Raw genomic sequence first — 18,754 nt, forward strand, 5'->3', positions numbered from 1 at the left:
TCCCCTTGGAGGTGGCGGAGGGCAGCCCTCTGGTCACAAGCAGTGGTGGGATTCAGTGGGAAGAGAAAGGGACACCTGGGGGACTGGTGCTGCTCATGTCGCAGGTCTGGCTGAGGGGACCAGTGGAGACCCCGTGTCCCAAGCTGGTTCTCTGGGTAAGTCAGTGGCTGGACAGCCTACCTGTGGATCCTCCCCAGTGAGCACGTTGGCAAGCAGGTGGCTGTAGCATCATGATTTCACGAGTAAGCAGGGTTTGGGGCTACAAGACCATTTGAAATAAATGCGTTATTTCCAGGCCTTAGATTTTTGGATTTCACGGAATCATTGCTTTTACCTTCTCCGCTTCCTTGGAGTCGTGCTGCGTGTCTAGAAGAGCAGTCCAGAGGTCTCCACGTCCACTTTAAGACCTGTTGGTCAACTTAGGAACACGCAGCTTAGGCACTGAGACCAAAAGCATTAAAACCAAACCAACAAGAAAACCCCGATCCCACAATGTATTTCAGGTCCCCCTGCTCAAGAAAACACACTCAGGATAGCTAATATCTTTTATTGTCAGACCTTCTTTGAGCCAACAAACAATTTCGCAGGGTTGTCCCGGAGAGGTAAGGCATTTTTTTTTTTCTTTGTGGGCAGACTTAGTTGGCCTAAGTCTTTACAACTTTTCCATATAAAAATAAAAGTCCAGGACCAGATTATTTTTCTTCTGGTCATAAACACTGATTTATTTACAGGCACCTTGTCGGACTACCATTATAATCTGGGATAGAGTGTATTTTCTTAAAGCGTCAGTCACGGTCCTTTCAAGATTTGCTCTCGCATCACACCCCTGGGGAATGAAACTTCTTTCCGCCACACCCAACGTGGTCATACGGTCATACGGTCACTACCTGCAGCGATACGAACTCGCCCTCAAAGAAAATTTCTTTTTAACTTAAATCTTTTAGAAACTAAAGACTCCAAAATGCCTTCATATAGTTCTAAAAACAGCATCGGAGTCAGACTGGTTTATAAAAACCATTATCTGTATGGGCTGCATATCTGTTTATAACACAGCAGACACAGAGTGCAGACTTTGCTACAAGTCATAAAACGAAACGGAGTCAACACATGGTTTCTGAAATACAGCAAAGACAGGAGAGTCCAGGATTCTGGTCTGTTAATAAAACCACCTCATAAAGTAACGACTGAAGACTAGAACTCTAAACTATTAAAATATACAGACAGACTGTTTACACCATTGCACATCCTTTTTTCCCTTTGCTTTTAATGCTCATGAGACAGTGATTAAAGTGATGAGTTTATGAACACAGGCATGCACAGGCAAGCTCAGACACTTGAAAGATGAAACAAAGAAGTTAATCCATGTCCGCGAAGAAGGCTGCCAGCAGCACTCCAGCTAAAATATCCTGTCCCCTTGGGCTCCCTCCGACCCCCTCCCGGCTCCCTCACCTTCCCTCCAAGTAGGGAAATCAGGCTGGGAGGTTAGTGCAGAATTGATGAATGAACGCCCCCTCCCCCGAGCTCCGCGAGTCTCCCCGAGGGGGCGGGGGCAGCTCCCTTCAGTAGCACAGTTAAGGTCAGTTAGTGTTGGGTCCACGCGTTAAGGCACTTCTGGCTGCTTTGGTGGGGGCCGGGGTGGGGGTGGGGGTCTCCTCTCTTTTTTAAGGCATGTGTCCTCTAAGAGTAGTAAAGCTTTCCAAACGGGGCCCACTGCTACGGTTGACAGCTTAGTACAGGGTCACGGAAGTGGAGAGGGCGGACGGCCCCTCGGAGACGCCTCCCTCCGGCCAGGGGCTTCCAGAAGGCGGGGGCAGCTCCGCCGGGGCTCTGCGTGGCACGGGCTCCGTCAAGGCCAGAGGGTCTCACGCACGGCTGCTCAAGACACGTCGGGTCCCTGGCGCCTTCACCTGGAGCTGCCCTGGCTGCTCACGGAGCGCGACGTGCTGTAGCGCTTCTTCACGATCATGCTGATGTAGGCCTTCATGAGCTTGGCCACGTCCACCACCTGCGGCCGAGGCACAGGGGACGTGCTCAGCGGGGGCGCGCGGAGGGCCGCCGGCTCATTCCCCCCGGGGCCCCCGCGCCGGTCTTGGCTCGGGTCCGGTCCCCAGCCGGACCTTCCGCGGCTTTCCCCTCCCCGCGGCCGGCAGGCAGGGGAAGCCTGGCTTTTCTGAACACGGTGGGTCGCACCGCGTGGTTCTTTCCCACGAAAACCACAATTCTGCCTGATGGACACTTGGCAGAGTTCACACATTCAAAACAAAAAACGCCACTCAAGGACACTGTGGGTGTCCTGAGGGCTGGGATGACCCCCCCTGATGAAAACACTGGCGATCGACCGCGCCCGCAGCCGGCTAGTAAGCCCCGGCTCACCATAGCGCCGTCGCCGCCCCCGGACACGAGACGTGGTGGCTGGCCGTGACCTCGCATTAGCCCCTTCCCGGGACGCAGGCACGGCCGCCCCCCCTGGGCCTGTCCCTCAGGCTGGCCTGCACCCCCTCACGGCGTCCCCGCTGCCTTGTTACCTCATTGTCCCTCCCCTCGGCTGGCACCGTCACTCTCTCTACCAGAGTCACCCAAACCCGGCAGCGGGGGGCCTGGAACCCTCCGGTCAAAGGTCCTGCCTCTTCCGTGTCCCTGCTCCTCTCCCCTTAGCCTAGTCCGCCTCCTGCCCCAGAGCCTCCTCCGGCCTGCTGCTCCGGCCTCCGGGACACCCCCTCGCCCGTGACCACACCAACAGCTAAGCCGGTGGGTCATTCATTTCCATTTTCCACCCTTGTGCGCTAGCAGCGTCCTACGTGGTGGCCTCAGCAGGCTTCTCCATTTATCACGACGAGGATGACATTTTAAGCTTTGGAGCAGATGGCACACACATTTAGAGGCTTTTTTTGGGGGGTGATTTTGGGAGCCAGAATTAGCTACGCCCAGGGCAGTCGTGGCCCTGGCTCCCTCCAGCTGTGAATCTTGCCGTCATCATCTGCTGATGGGCACAAGGCTTCCTCGCTCAACTATATATATTTTGGACATCTACATCATTTCCTTTCCTCCACGGGTAAGACCCGCCGGTAGAATGGAACCATATCTCTCGGCTGCAAAGGTACAGAAGAAATACGGGAGGGTTCAATTTTGGCCCTCAGAGAACCTACAGCTGGGGAGGTACAGCCATGCTGTATTTTCATATATTTTAAAGCAAAAGAGTTGAAATTATTCAAAGGCATCAGGAAATGGGGCATCGTTTCTCTCGTCAAGGTCACAAATGATATCCTTGGCTTGCCTCTTACCTCACTGGTTTCAAAGAGCAGCTCCCTCTCGTCGACCACGATTTTGTACGTGTTTGCCAGCGGCGCCCCGAAAGAGAGGATGTGCTCGTACTGGAACACTTCCAGCGGTCTTCCCTCCCCGCGCTTGTAGACCGACACGGCATCAGCACTGACGCCCAACCATAGGTCCTGGGGGAAGCCGCCTTCCTTGCACTGTGGACGAGAGATCATCAAGTAGCAAAAACCGAGGACGCGGGAGAGGCTGAGTCAAGCATTCTGGGCAGAACATGGTAGGCATCCAAGACCAGTCTGTGCCCGGGCAACTGAAATAGGACATGTGGTCTCTCCTTGGAGGCCTGACTGGTTTCTGACCAGAAGATCCATGCTGGGTGTTCAGAAAACCACTCCGTGAATCCTGACGTTCTGCTCTGACCCCCCCCCCCCACATTGATAACCTGACTCTGCGGGGAGCCGACAGTGGCTCCCCCAGCAAACCCAGCAGCCTGGAGCCAGTCTCCTATCCCTAGCTCTGCCTGCAATCCTTTTTCAGATCACTCTTCCTCCAATGCAAAATCTAAGATCAGAGGGAAGTTTTCCAAATCACTCTGTGCTGAGCAGTTGTAAACTCTTGAAAAACTGGCTTTTAGACAAGAGGCAGCAGCAGCGACCTGCAGTGTGCCTGGAGCTAAAAGGAATGTCACTGGCTTGGTGACAGGCTTCCCTGCATGGATTGGTGTAGGGGGAACAAGAACCCCGAGTCGGGCATAAGAAGCCGGTAGGGACAGGAGGGATGTACACGAGTGACACCGAGAAGAGGAGGTGTCGTACGAAACATCCGATTTACACCTGAAGACAAACCCCACTGGACCAACCAAGCAAGGAAACACAGCGCGCAATGAAAAGCCACGAGGAGATCTTGGAATGCATAATCAATACTTAGATTTTTTTATACAGCCTTGCTTAAAAGTCATCAGATACCGAATACGCTGAATGGGATTGTGAGTAGAAAACTGTAAGTTTACCTAGGCCAGGGGGTTGGCAAACTTACCCGTGAAGGGACAGGGAGTCAATATTTTAGGTGCTGCGAGCCACAGGGTCTCTGCCACAGCTACCCAGTGCGGCCACGTTAGTGTGGAAGCAGCCAGGGGCAGAGGCAGGAAGGAATATTGCCGCGTTCCCGTACATCGTGTAAAAGAAGTGGCACAGAGATTGCCAGGCCTTGATCTACAGCACTGGAAGGATTTCCTTTCAGTAAATGGGTCACTTAAGGGGCACCTGGGCAGCTCAGTCTGTTCAGTGTCTGCCTTCAGCTCAGGTCATAGTCCCAGTCCTAGGGTCCTGGAATCGAGTTCCGCATTGGGATGCCTGCTCAGTGGGAGTCTGCTTCTCCCTCTGCCTATTGCTCCCCCTGCTGTTCTGATAGGTGACTAGATAAAATGTTCAACAATAAACAAATAAATGGTATACTTAAAAAAAAAAAAGGGTATGAATCAGCACGGGTCACCGCTAATGGCTAAATTGCATTTGCGAAACAAATTCTTCCCTGCAAACAGATATTCATGTGGAAAAAAACCAAATGTAAAATCCTAGCTGACCCCTGACAACATGAGTTTGAACTGCACGGTCCACTTACATGTGCATTTTTTTTTAAATACAGTAGTGGCTGTAATGTATTTTTTTTAGGATTTTCTCAATATTTTTTTTCTCTAGCTTTAGTGTGAGAATACAGTATGTATGTATGTATGTAATATCTAATGTGCAAAATATGTGTTAATCGACTCTGTTACTGGTCAGGCTTTCAGTCAATAGCAGACTATTCGTAGTTACATTTTAGGAAGTCAAAAGTTATTCACAGATTGTCAAACGTATTGTTCAAGGGTCAACTGTATCCAAAGTTTCTAATTTCATGTACATAATTCTAAACATTTTTTAAAAAATATTAAATGCTGGTTTTTACCAGCGCTTTTTGATTTAATCTATCTGTAGCTTCTGTAAGAAAGAACATAAGGTATTTAAGAAGAGGTGACCCCTTAATTTTCCATTCCCTGCTCACACTGAGAAAGCATTTACTACAAGGGAGGAAAACGGGTGAATGAGAGGGTGTGTTCATGGTGAAGTGTAGGGGAGAGTTGCTCTAACAACAGGGGGCGAGAAAGCAGAGGCTCCACCCAGCCATGCTGGGAGCCAGCAAAGGCCCCCAGCCCCACGTCCTCGGCCACAGCCACACTCGTGTGTGCTTTCGGGCCAGGCAATCAGAGAAGCAGCCGTCAGTCCTCACCTCCACGTCGAAGAGCGTCGACCCGTAGCCTGGCCACTCCTTGATCAAGGCCATGTACTTGGCCATGGCCTGCTCCTGGCTCATTCCCTGCAGTTTCTTCCATTTGTCAATGATATTGGCCCGCGCCGAGGACACCTCCTCCTTGACCCACATGTCCAGCATCTGTTCCTCCTCCACCTTCTGCCGGACGACGGCCCCTGTCCGGAAGCTGCGCCTCAGCGTCCCCTCCAGGAAGCTCGTCCGCCTCTTCTCCAGCCGCTCACACGGGGTGAAGCTTCTGGTGGACTGGCTGATGCGGGCCTTCAGCCTCTGCAGGGAGTAGACGTCCTCGAGGGGGGGCACGGACGCGTGCAGCGAGTAGTCCCCCTGCAGGTACTGGAGCCGCAGGGCAGCGAGGACCTGCAGGTTCTCTTCGGGGGCTGGGTAGTGGCCACGGAGAACCGCTTCGTGCGCCTAAAGGAGGCAGGCGGCAGTGTTAGGGGTGCGTGAACTGAAATCTGTCACCATTTCCCTCCAATGTCACCTTCCCAGACAACTATACCCACCCCCCCTTCTGCTGCTTGAAATCTCTCCCTAGCACAGGCGGCATCTAACATGTATTTCATCCCCGAATGTCTCTCTCCTCCCAGCTAGAACAGATCTTACTTAGCACAGGACCTCACACAGCACGCGTCCGTGGTCTCATTCTAGAGACGCAGGAAGGAGCGGCCGCCCTGGGCATGCTGGGAAACCGCCAGGCCTCACGCCCCTCCAGACCAACCGCAGACTTAGGAAGAGTGTGACTGGATTTCAGGTCTGCTTCCCCCTCCCCCCCCCGCAGAGGAACCTGTTTCTGAAAGTTCCTTCTACCTGTTCAAACATAAATGCGAATTCCACGCTGTCTTTCGGCACGTTGTCTGTGTCCAGGAAGCAGTAAAGTTTGAAGTAGAATTTCCAGGGCAGGTCCCCCACCTCTGATGTGGCAGCCAGCCTACAGACAGAAGGCAGGGGAGGTTCAGAAAGCAAAAGGACAAATGGCCCTTTGGTGCCACGAGGGGTTGACTTTAGATGACTCATTCCCTAACAACTGTATTTAGCCAGAAGTGAAAATCATGCTTTCATTTTGGTCTCACTTTAAGACAACAAACGGGCAGCCTTCAATTACACTGTGCTAACAAGGATTTTCTGCGGGCCCCAAATTAGTACCGGTTCAACATTATGCTCAATCCATAGAAAAGAAACAAAGGTTCTATCTTCATTCCCTTTACTACCCCTCAAATAAAGGACAATATTTACAAAAATTGATACAAATATTCCTGTTCAGTATAAACACAGCCTCCAGAGAAGCTTTTGAGCTACTTAAGGGTTAAGAAAGTCTTAGATCGAACATTACAGGTCTGAGAGACATAAAATGCAGTCTGAAAAGTGTCCGAGTTTGCCTGTGGCTGCTGGCCTGTTTTGAAGCCAGTGACAAGTGAAAGGCCTACAATCTGCAAATTCCAAGACAGTGTGTAGAACAGGGGACTGAGAAAATGCGGTAAAAAAACAATGGTGAGCTGAACCTTATTTGAGACAGGGGCTTTATCTAGGAATCAAGATAAACAGGCAGCAGGGAGAGATGAGAAATTCAATGCGCTTCAACACAAGTAAAAGAACAGGAATTCAAAGGAACCCTGAGAGCTAAAAACTGAAGCCAAAAGCAATCCTCAACTTTGCTCTTAATTTATTCCATCTGCTGGCATCCCAGGGAGACGGAACTTACTTCTCGAACTTTGCTAACACATCTGCGACGATGGTTCGGCTTTCAATGGCTTTATCGACGCTTCCGTTGTACTCAAACAAGGCAAACATGTTCCTGCTGTCCTCCATGGCCAGGCCTCTGATCAGCTTCTCCACCACCTGCAAGATACACCCCGAAGTCTTCAGCTTCCAGCATCTGGTTCTGGAATGTGGTTTCACAGTCCCTGGAGCCCTTCACCGGAGCCCCGAGTGAGCCGCTGGCATGTGAGGGTCCAAGGAGCTCCCCCACTAACACTGTCATGTGTGGTCACCCAGAATTTCCGAAGTGCTCTTTTCCCACTGTTCTCTGCGTATCAGGTTTCTCTTGTCTTTGTAAAAAAAAAAAAAAAAAAAAGAACACAGAGCATTTTGCCCACTGGTGGAGACAGATGCCGGACAAAGTTCCTGCAAACGCCCACTAGCAGGAGAGGCCCGCAAAAACTCAAGCCCTCTCTTTTGTCTGATACATTCATCAACTTCCAAGAAACAATGGGTTCCACTGATGTTTCTCCTTTCCACGCCAGAAGCTTTTCTGGATATTATCCCCTACTTCTTTTAGCCCATGGTTTTAGAATGCTAAATTTCAATTTTAAAAAAGGGGGAAAAAAAAAAGACAATATGCTCATCTGACTCATCACTGCAGATACTCGGTACAACAAACAGAGACCCCTCCTCACGGAGATGCTGCGGTCAGCCCACGTCCTGGCGGGCACCCCTGAGTCAGCCACACACTCTCTACCAGATATGCACCTGCCTCATTTTTGTGTTTCTACTCATGTTTGATAACGTATTTTTCGCTCTCTATACGTGCGTTTGGTTGTAGGTTACACCTGCTGCGCTGTGCACAACACAGCCACGCGGGAGCCTGCCTAACCGTGATCAGCCCTCCTGACTTCTGTGCCCTGGCAGTGAGGCGCCAGGCAGGGGCTTCTCCCTCACCTCCCCGGCCGTGGTGTGGGAGGTGACGGTGATCTTGCAGGAGCCCCCCCCGTGGCAGTACACCGTGGACGTCATTTCCTGCCTATGGATCAGGGCGTCGATTTCATCCCGCGAAGGCACGAACTCCCTGCATTTGGTTTTCTTGAGAGATTCATAAATGAAGAGGGAGTATTTTTCCATCTCGGTTCCTGGAAACTGTTCCCGTATCCTAGGAGACAAACACTTCACTGTTAATTGCTAGACTGAGGCTGGCTGGCGTCTGGGCGCCGGGCTGCTTTCAGCACTCGGAGGGCAAAGGACCCCCCTGAGGGAACCCCACGTGGTGCAGAGCAAACACGGGCCACTTTCTGTGCAGGTTTTGTTTAAATTCAAGTAATGATAATAATAAAAAGTCCCAGAGAGCCAGCACTGGGCGGGGAACAGCTCTGCTGCCAGCTCACCTCTGCCACGCTGCCCAGAGTCCTGTCTCATACTGTGGGATGAAAACCGTTTTTCCGTGGTTCATCAGAGTCCGAGTCAGACTCTCTCTACCTGTTTGATCCGAATCCCAGTACCCAGACCTGCCTCCTCCATTTACTCAGGTGGCAGTATTAAATGGACTCCACGCCTCGGACGTTAGGACACCACGCGGAAAGGGACCCGGTCCCTGCCGCAGCCTTGTGTGGCTTGTTCAAGGGACCCGAGCACAGGACCACACCAGGCGTCCTCCTCCGAGCCACAACCTGGCGCAGCCCCCGCGCGACCGCACGGCCCAGCCGTCGCCTACCTCCTCAGATGGAAGCGGAGGTACTTGAGGATCCCCCGGCTGGGCAAGAAGGTGCAGCTCAGACACGTCAGGATCTGCCAGCTGCACAGGTTGCCCACGCTGCCCGGGTGGGGCACTTTGGTGGTCTGCTTGATGAGCTGGCAGTAGAGCTCGTCCCGCAGCGGGCGCAGGTCGTGCCCCGTCTGCAGGATGCCCTGGATTATGGGGATGGGGTCAGACATGGACTCCAGCTGCTGCAGGGAATTGAAGATCTTGATGGCTTCGTCCTGAAGGGTGGTGTAGCCCTTGTCTTTGAGCACTAGGAGAAGCAGAACACACACAAGTTTTTACACTGGGGGTCTGGACACACTGGAATCAGAGCAGCAAACACACACACACACACGCACACACACACGGGGAAGGGATGGGGACAGACGGCGGCTTTGGGACACGGTGCTCGCCACGACCCTACACCTTCGAATCAAACAAACAATGCTGAACACAGAGGTGGGCAAGTTATGCTGTTTTGTTCTATAACCGAACTCCTTCCCTCAACAAAACGCTTGCTTAAAAAGTTGGCCTATTGCCAAACAGGTTCCTGCTTTGCAGTGCAAGACTTTCAGGATCTGGTTCTCTAGTAAATTCAGGCAACTCTGAGTCCACAGGGAGGGCGGGCATTTCCTGACCCCCTTGACCACTGTTCTTCTAGTCCAACAATGCTTACGTCACCACAAACAACACGTGCTGATGGGAAAGGAGCGGCCATGGAGGACAGAACGGTGTCGGCCGCAGAGCGCGGTGGGCCCCGGCACTCACGGTTCAGGTTGATGTCTCCGTAGGGCAGGGGCAGCAGCGGCGAGTGCAGGGGGTGGTGCGTGTGGCGGAGGATGGGGTTCCGCTTGTAAATCTGCTCCACCACGTCGGAGTTCAGGCAGTTCTCCTTGAAAACAGAGAACCCGCTAAAGCCAGCAAGCTTACCCAAAACACACGCGTGTGCAAGAACAAAAGCCTCTGTATTCTTTTTTTTTTTTTTTTAAATTAAAATATTTTTTAGAGAGAACACGGGCAGGTGGGGAGGGTCAGAGGGAGAGACTCTCAAGCTGACTCCATGCCCAGAGAGGGGCCAACATTGGGGCTCGATCTCACGGCCTTGAGGATCATGATCTGAGCTGAGATCACGAGGGCAGGAGCTTAACCGACTGAGCTACCCAGGTGTCCTAGCAATCTGTGTTCTCCCACATGTGAACGTTTTCTAGAGTCTAAAGCGCCCAGGAGATGCTAGACAATCTAGCATTACTAATATCAAGCACGGGGGCACCGAGGTGGTTGGTTAAGCATCCTACTCTTGATTTCAGCTCAGGTCTCGATCTCGGGGACCTGAGTTCAAGCCTCGCATTGGGTTCAATGCTGGGCATGGAGCCTACTTGAAAAAACAGAGATAGTTTTAGGGCGCCCAGAGTGCTCGGTCAGTTAAGCATCCATCTCTTGGTTTCAGCTCAGGTCATGATCTCAGGATTGTGAGCCTGACCCCAGAGTATGGCTCCATATTCAGTGGGGAGTTTGCTTCTCCTACTCCCTCTGCCCGGGCACTCTCTGGCTCAAATAATATTTATTTATTTTTTAAAAATTTTATTTATTTATTTATTTGACAGACAGAGATCACAAGTAGGCAGAGAGGCAAGCAGAGAGAGAGAGAGATGAGCAGAGAGCCCGATGCGGGGCTCAATTCTGGGACCCTGGGATCATGACCTGAGCTGAAGGCAAAGGCTTTAACCCACTGAGCCACCCAGGCGTCCCTCAAATAAATCTTAAAAAAAATTATATCAAGCATGAAGATACCCACAATCTGCATTTGAAGACAAATCACAAGTGTGCATTTTTGTCACAACTCATTCTCTTCATTTCAAGTGTATATATTTTCCCATATTACTGAAAATATTTTCCCCAGAGATTATGCATATTTCCAAAAAGTAAAGTTCTTTTGCTATTTAGCCATCAGACACTTAGCCAAAGCATGCATTTTTATCTACAATTCGCTTAAAGAATACATTGTTTTGGGGCACCTGGGTGGCTCAGTGGGTTAAAGCCTCTGCCTTCAGCTCAGGTCATGATCCCAGGGTCCTGGGATTGAGCTCGTAACTGGGCTCTCTGCTCGGCAGGGAGCCTGCTTCCCTTCCTCTCTCTCTGCCTGCCTCTCTGCCTACTTGTGATGTCTGCCTGTCAAATAAATAAAGTGTTTAAGAAAAAAAGAAAAACATTACTTTGCTCTTTAATTGGTCTTCTGTATTTTTTCTATACCTGAAAATGACACATGTTGATATGTTATTAGACAGACGATTCTTCAACATGCCTGCCTTCTCTTTCTTGAAATTTAAGAGATCTTTTCATAGAAATTCATCCTGTACTTAGGTTCCTAAAATGTTAATTTGGGATTTTAAGAAGGCAAAGTTCCTTTAAGAACGTTAGATAAACAGAAAAGTTGGGAGGACAGGCAATGAATCATTCTATTGCAGTAATTTCCACTATGAAACTATTTTAATAACACCCAACTGAAAGCCAGGGGGGAAAAAAACTTCAATTATTTCAACAATTTTGTATGGACTTAATTAGGGCAACCTAATTTTTAAAAGAGGGTTGTTTCATATTTGGAAAATTCTATTACTCTTTTTAATGACAACTTTCAAATTAGAGATATAAGAATAGGTAAGTCATAGCTTTGAAGAGAACGTTCAGCTGATGAGTTTTCACTCCTTTCTCAGAAAAAAAAAAAAAACAAACTTCAGAAATAATTTTTTTAAATGCCAGAAATGAAATCGCTACCATTTAGCATCCTGGGTGTCATGGAGTTTGCAGAGTCTTGGAGAATAACGGACTTGGTGGAATTCAGCTCCAAACACCCAGAACACTACCTTGTGTGTGCTGTGACTTGAATTCAGTGGGAAATGATATCTTACAGACATATTAGACCCTCTCCCACCTCTACGAAGTCTGAGCTTGCCTCCTGGATTTGAGGAGCTCATTTCCTGTGATGCAGATCAACAAACACCTGTCTTATCATTCTCAAATCTTTTCTGTCACTGTTCCGGCTCTTTCTTTGGTATCAGAAATCTATCTGATGGATAACGTAGAGAAAGAGCAGTAAGAACAATCCCCTCGACCTGGTTCTGCATCAGGGACTGACCAGCTGTGTGAACAACGCAGCCGGAATATTCCATGTCTCCGTTTCCATTCCTGAAAAATGAGCGCAGCAATCTCTGTGCATGGCTCCCATGTAATTACTCGTTCAGTGTATCCTCCCTGAGCGGTTCATCTTTATAAAAATGAAATTACAATTTAACAAGGTCAGTGTTGGTCCAGAGACTTGGAAGCTTCCCGTGAGTTTGGAGGTGCTTAATAAAGGTTCCAGAGGTTTTCTAGACCCATCCAGGCTGCTGGTGAATCCCCCGTGGGCTCCAGGAACTCTCAGTAAGAGAATTACTGTGTTGCTCCTAGAAGGTCCCTACCCCGGGGCTGAAGGGTGACCTGTGGCAGCAGGACATCCCCACACAGATCACGCCAGGTCCCTCAGATGGGGAACCCTACACCCCAAACCACAGACCATCCTCCCTCGGTATGCACAGCCCAGCACCCGGGTTTGCCTGGGCAGCCACACCTGCCACACTCCTGGACACAAAGTACTTTTAGGGTCAAATTTCACTTAAGTGCTCGTATTTAGATTTCTAAAAGCCACGATCTTCCAAAAGAAAATTAATTGCAAGTTAGTTCTGATGATGTAATAAAAATGGAGCTTGACCGACATCTTGATGTTCCAAGAGATGGGGGGGTGTCTGCGAGCGACGGTGACACACCCCGGCAAGCTCGGTGGCCCCTTACCTTGATGTCCTGGATCAGCTGCTGGGTGGGCGTGTCGATCGGGGCCTTGGTGTCCGTCACATTCTGGATGGCGCTGGACCACCTGGTGGCCTCGTTGAGCAGCTTGGTGTAGAGCCGGTAGCAGTGCTTGCGTCCGTACACCGTGACGTTCCAGTAGCCTGTGGCCGAGCACGAGCACAGTGACGTCATTGCCCCCTACCCCGCCCCCAACGGAGGGCCCTTCCCCCACCGCCCAGCAACCCAGCAGCCCCCTGGTCAACCCAGCAGTCAATTCAGCAGCGCTCGCTGAGTTCCCCAGTGTGCCAGGCAACCCGTGCATCTGCCCACTGACTGGAGGAGCTTACGGTGGAGGGGAAGACAAACACAAACCAGTAAAACCCAGGATTAAATACATCAGTGGCAACAGAGGTGCCTGGACGGCTCCGTGGGTGAAGCCTCTGCCTTGGGCTCAGGTCCTGGGATCCAGCCCCATGTCAGGCTCTCTGCTCAGCAAGGAGCCTGCTTCTCCCTCCCCCTGCCGCCCCCCTGCTTGTGCACTCGCTCTCTGTCTCAAATAAATTAAAATATAAATAAATAAGTGATAACATTTGCTCTGGGGGGAAAAAAAAAAAACCAAAAAAAAAAAAACAAAACCCACACAAAAAAAACAAGCATAAACTAAGTTGCTTTCAAGGCTCTGGAACCAGAGTGAAAACGCTTCCTTCCCTTTCTGACACTCCTTATCCCTTCCTCTTTGTTTCCTTTCCTTAGACTCTGCCTTAAGAAAGCACTTTTGCTAAGCAAGGCGTCTGTGTGTCCAGAAACAAGCGATCCTTTGGAACAGAGGAACTGTATTAAAAACAAAAATCGGGGCGCGTGGGTGGTGTAGTCGGTTAAGAGTCTGCCTTGAGCTCAGGCATGATCTCAGGGTGCTGGGATCGAGTCCCACACTGGGCTCTCGCTCCACGGGAAACCTGCTTCTGTCTCTCCCTCTGTCCCTCCCCCTTGCTTATGTGCTCTCTTTTTCTATCAAATAAATTTTAAAAATCTTACAAAAGCATAAAATCACAACTAGCAATAGAACCCAATCAAGAAAAATTTTCATAATACTGATGAGAACAAAACTAAGCTAGCATGGCTGCTTTTTAATCTACGAGGTTAATACGCTCAGGGACAGTTAGGATTTAGCCTTCCTGGGCTGCGTTAGGAGTCTCATGACACAGAGATAGAAAAGATGAAGAACACAGCACAGGAAAAGAGAGCTCACCACAGGGCAATCTTTGTTTTTGTGCAATTGTCCTAAGAACATTTGTGTAACTCAAGTAAGCAGGACCTCTTTACTATGTTTTTTTGTTTGTTTGTTTTGTTTTTAAGTTTTTATTTATTCACCTGAAAGAGACAGTGAGAGAGGAAACACAAGCAGGGGGAGTGGGAGAGGGAGAAGCAGGCTTCCCACTGAGCAGGGAGCCTGATGTGGGACTTGATCCCAGGACACTGGGATCATGGCCTGAGCTGAAAGGCAGACGCTTACTGACTGAGCCACCCAGGCATCCCTTTACTATGGTTTCAATACTAGGTGTCCATGGAGCTAAGCCCAGCCGGCTTCAGCAGATCAACTCCCTCGGTCTGAGCAAAGCCAGGCTTGCCGCGGGCACGTGGCTGCGTTAGTTACCTGTCTCTTTGAAGATCTTCTCATCGGGAGGCACCACCGAGCAGAGGCTGTTAAGGACCAACGTGCCCAATTTCAGAGCGTTCTTCTCGGAGCTCTTGTAGTAATCCAAGGAATTGTGGGTGAGCACAAACCACCGTTTTTTGAGTTTCAGTGAAGACATCTTCGGACTGTTTTTTACTTCTTTGTGCAACCACCCTGAAAAGATGAAAATGTCAATTAAAAACTATCAAAAGAAACCCCCAATACTGGGTCCTAATCTGCAGGATGCTTCCAGATGGGTCCCATTTCTACTTATGGGCTGGAAAGGGTCACGACCATGACTTACAAGATTTTTTTTTTTTAGTCATTTTCCTTATAAAGATTTTTTTTTTAAAGATTTTATTTATTTATTTGACAGACAGAGATCTCAAGTAGGCAGAGAGGCATTCGGAGGCAGAGAGAGAGGAAGGGAAGCAGGCTCCCTGCTGAGCAGAGAGCTGGATGCAGGACTCGATCCCAAACCCTAGGACCATGCCCCAAGCCGAATGCAGAGGCTTTAACCCACTGAGCCACCCAGGCGCCCCTATAAAGATTTTTATTTATTTATTCGATAGAGACAGCAAGAGTGGGAACACGAGCAGGGGGAGTGGGAGAGGGAGAAGCAGGCTTCCTGCTAAGCAGGGAGCCCAATGCGGGGCTCGATCCCAGGATCCTGGGATCATGGTCTGAACTGAAGGCAGATGCTTAACGACTGAACCACCCACGCGCCCCTCTTACGTGATTTTTTTTAAAGCAACTTCAGAGTCAAAATTCCTCAGAAAAGCTGCCCCCGTGGGAAACGCGGCAGTACCTAGGCAAAGGGAGACAGAGGCCCCCCGGCCAAGCAGAGCGGCGGTAGCAGTCACCTCTCACAATGAACTCCTGGCCCTCCACTCTGGTGTCCCCCTTGGATCTCTGCAGCAGCGTGATCCAGTGGTGCATCTCCTCTGGGGTATCCGCGTTACAGTGGAGCACCCGGTTGGCCGTGATGATCACAAACGAATTGGGTCTGAGCGACAGGGCAGGAAGGAAGCAGAGACTTAGCCCCACCGGCAGCATCACCTGTTTGAACCAAGACCAAATGCCTTTTTCCTGGCGGACAGTCACAGGATCGGAAACCGCAGCGCCGTTCGTCCTTTAGGCTAAGGTAACTCTTGCTCACTTCTGCAGGATTTATTTATGCCTCATTAACCTTTAAACTTGGAGCCACACATTCTGAAGGTCTGGGGAAAGGGAAAAATTGCTTCATGCAAAACTTTCCAGATGACACTCGGTTCGGAAAAAGCTAAATGAGGTGACGGTGGGGGAAATTTTTTTTTTTTTTTGATGCTTCTCCAAAGTAAATTTCTTTCTGCCCCTGGGTATTGCCTTGGATGATATTTCTGTGGGTCGGTAATGAAATGTCAGACACCAGTAATAAAAGAAGATCAGTAAATAGGTGTAAACAGAACATCTTCCATTATGCTGGCTACAAAAAGCCACCTGGGTCCATGTGTTCAAAGCAATTGAACTAAGCCTCATCTCTGTCAGGGATAACATAATAATGGAAATTTACTTTCTGCCTCATCTCTGCCTGGCAATGGCCCACGCCTCTCCGAGGCCCTTGCTCCTACTAATTCCTGCACCTAACCGCTTATGCTAGGGACTGAAAAATTTCTTGCAAGTTTTCAAATGTTTACAGTAGCTCTTTAAAAACAAAAGGTTTTTCTATAGTTGGGAAGGGAGAAAGGAGGGAACTTGATGGAGAGAAGGGCCTACAGCAATGGAAAGTTCTACGCACAGATCTTCACGTGCCCTGACTGCTGGAGCCTCCTTCAGAAGGAGACAGATGGAGACAAGGTGGGAACTTGACCATCAGAATAAAATCTGGGCTACTGACGGGACACACTTGGTAAAGTCCCCGAGCCAGGTGTAGGATGGTGTAGGGCGATCCTAGAGACAATGGGTCTGTGGTTCAGAAGAGCCTCTGTCAAGGGGCAGATGGAGACTCCAGGGAATGCTGCCCAGTGGGCAGCATTTTTGTCGTTAACTGGAGTACATTTCTGTTCACTTTCTAAAGCTTTGTTCCTAGACGCAGAAGCCGTTTTTGATTCCTACTCAGGATTCAAACAGACAGCAGCAAAGAAAAATAGATAAATACAGACAAAGGTCAATGGTACAGACTCCCAGGGGCATCCACAAAGACGATGTGCCTTCAGAAAACAAAACCAAAACATGCTATCTTAAGGGCACAGATAAGGTGGAAATGTCAAGGAAAAATCTTTGTGGTTTAATTTATTAATGCTCTACACATAAACTGCAATCAAAGTCCTACTTGAGTTCATTATTAAGTTTAGAAAGGGGAAGACACCCTTCTCTGTGCTGGAATACTGGTTTGCTCAGCAGGCATTTTCTTCCTCTGGGAATCCTGGGTCAACCTCTGTATCTGAATGAAGAATATTCCTCGTGTGTGTATGTGTTTAACTGAGTGTTTAAATTAGCTTCCATGGTCTCCTCCAGCATCCCAAGGATAACCCAGAGAGCAAGACTTCTGGATATAAACCTGGCCACGAAGAAGGCAGCCTGGGACTGAGCAGGTGCAACACGCAGCCCTGAATCATTTCATGGCCCAGGAAAGAGGACAGTGGCCCAGAAGCAGAGAGGGCTGGGGGAGCCTGCCGACTGCTCATTCCTTCTGCTGAGAGTCGCATCCCAACTTACCGATCGGGGCTGTCAGAGGCGCAGACGGAATCAATCAGCCCCACATCCAAAGTGCCCTGAAAAGGAGCAAAAATCGGGGGAAGAGAATCTATCAGTACAGCGCACATGACCATGACATCCTTTAGGTTATGGCTCTCTAAAGAACCAAATAAACACTTCTCCTTTCTATGTTAACTATAAAATAATAGTTATCTAAGAAAGGTCCCCCTTCTGGTGGTGAGTACTGCCTCTAGACAGGGCAGAATCTACAGTTCTCTCATTTAAAAAAAAAAAATTATAAATTAATGTTGTCTGTTTTTAGAATACATTAGAAAGTATTTCAGACTTCTCTCTACAGTACAAATCTTCTGACTCACACTAGGATCCGTCCCTAAATTTAGACTCAGACCCCGCTAAGAGACTTCGATCTTACGGTCTTCTTAGGAGAAAAGAAAACTTGATTTCTAGAATACGACCGTATGGTTCTGTATGCGTCCAGGATAGAGTGAAGACCGGAAGAACACAAGTCAGAATTCCGAAGTCCTTTGGAGGGAGGTATGATACGCTTCTAGGATTTCATGTAATTCGGGATTTTCTTTTTGGTCCTTTTAATGGTTTAAAGCGGGAGGACTGGAATCTCTTACTACTTGTGATCGTCTTCTACTAATTCTGTATTTCTGCATGATTTTTAAAACATTCCTTTAATTGTTACACTTTTAGTTAAGGTTGTCTAGGAATTCCAGGGCCCCTCGCCTCCCTGGGACACCTCCCTCCACCCCATGATGTTCACGCACCACGGCGTTTTGCGGGTTCGCCTGCTCGTCGTGCATCTCCCGGATCTCCTGGTCGGTGGACGCGTGGACCTGACTCAGCACACTGAACCACTGGCTGTGGGAAGGACAGAGAGACTGTCAAAGAGGGGCTAGCTGCTGGACAGGCACCGGGGTGACCGATGCCCTTCTCTGCATTCTCTGCGAAAGTGACATTTCCTCTAGCAATTTCGTTTTTAATCTGCCGACACTACTCATGGGGTAAATGTGGGTTTCTGCTACCAACAGGCAAAGGTTGAAGAAACAGGCAATGCCTTTCGCTATGGCTGCTGCAGTTTCAGATCAAGGGGAGACCCTCTCCTCCAGCTGCCCCAGGCTTCCGGACACTGAATAATGAGGATAATGAAATCCTCAGTTCCACCCCAAACACTTATACACCAAGGATCTTTATTGAAGGTATTATCTATAACCTATGAAATATTCAAGTGCCTTTTCTTTAAAAACAGGGATGCCTCCATGGCTCAGTCGGTTAAGTGACTGGCTCTGGCTGGGGTCATGACCCCAGGATCCTGAGATGGAGTCCGACATCTGGCTCTCTGCTCAGTGGTGAGTCTCTGTCTCCCTCTCCAAAGCTCTGTGATCTCCCCCATTTTCAATTTCTCTCAAATAAATAAATAAAATCTTAAAAAAAAAAAAAAAGTAAATTCCAAGGTAAGAAGGCCGATGATGGTGGACTGCCACCTCAGGATGCCCACTGAGGTCAGTCTTCCCTACTCACTCCCA

General features: G+C 49.4%; 1 protein-coding gene across 2 annotated transcripts in view; it reads right to left on the reverse strand.

Annotated features, from left to right (window-relative positions):
- Positions 1–533: 533 nt before the first annotated feature.
- MYO10 (myosin X) overlaps positions 534–18,754 on the reverse strand; it is a 211,424-nt gene continuing 193,203 nt past the window's right edge. The window contains exons 29-41 of one of the 2 annotated variants that reach the window (XM_004761205.3): positions 17,996–18,089; positions 17,223–17,278; positions 15,389–15,531; positions 14,505–14,699; positions 12,854–13,011; positions 9,797–9,917; positions 9,002–9,299; positions 8,236–8,443; positions 7,280–7,416; positions 6,388–6,508; positions 5,539–5,991; positions 3,282–3,473; positions 534–2,005 (exon numbers count right to left, since the gene is read on the reverse strand). In XM_004761205.3, the coding sequence (XP_004761262.1) occupies positions 1,904–2,005; positions 3,282–3,473; positions 5,539–5,991; positions 6,388–6,508; positions 7,280–7,416; positions 8,236–8,443; positions 9,002–9,299; positions 9,797–9,917; positions 12,854–13,011; positions 14,505–14,699; positions 15,389–15,531; positions 17,223–17,278; positions 17,996–18,089 (2,278 nt within the window). In that variant the 3' untranslated portion in view covers positions 534–1,903. Of the gene's footprint in view, positions 2,006–3,281; positions 3,474–5,538; positions 5,992–6,387; positions 6,509–7,279; positions 7,417–8,235; positions 8,444–9,001; positions 9,300–9,796; positions 9,921–12,853; positions 13,012–14,504; positions 14,700–15,388; positions 15,532–17,222; positions 17,279–17,995; positions 18,090–18,754 lie in introns of both variants that reach the window. The other variant, XM_004761204.3, reaches the window with a different exon arrangement.

Source organism: Mustela putorius, unplaced genomic scaffold (genome assembly GCF_011764305.1).
Source record: "Mustela putorius furo isolate JIRA1106 unplaced genomic scaffold, ASM1176430v1.1 tig00000589_pilon_pilon_pilon, whole genome shotgun sequence".
NCBI lineage: Eukaryota > Metazoa > Chordata > Mammalia > Carnivora > Mustelidae > Mustela > Mustela putorius.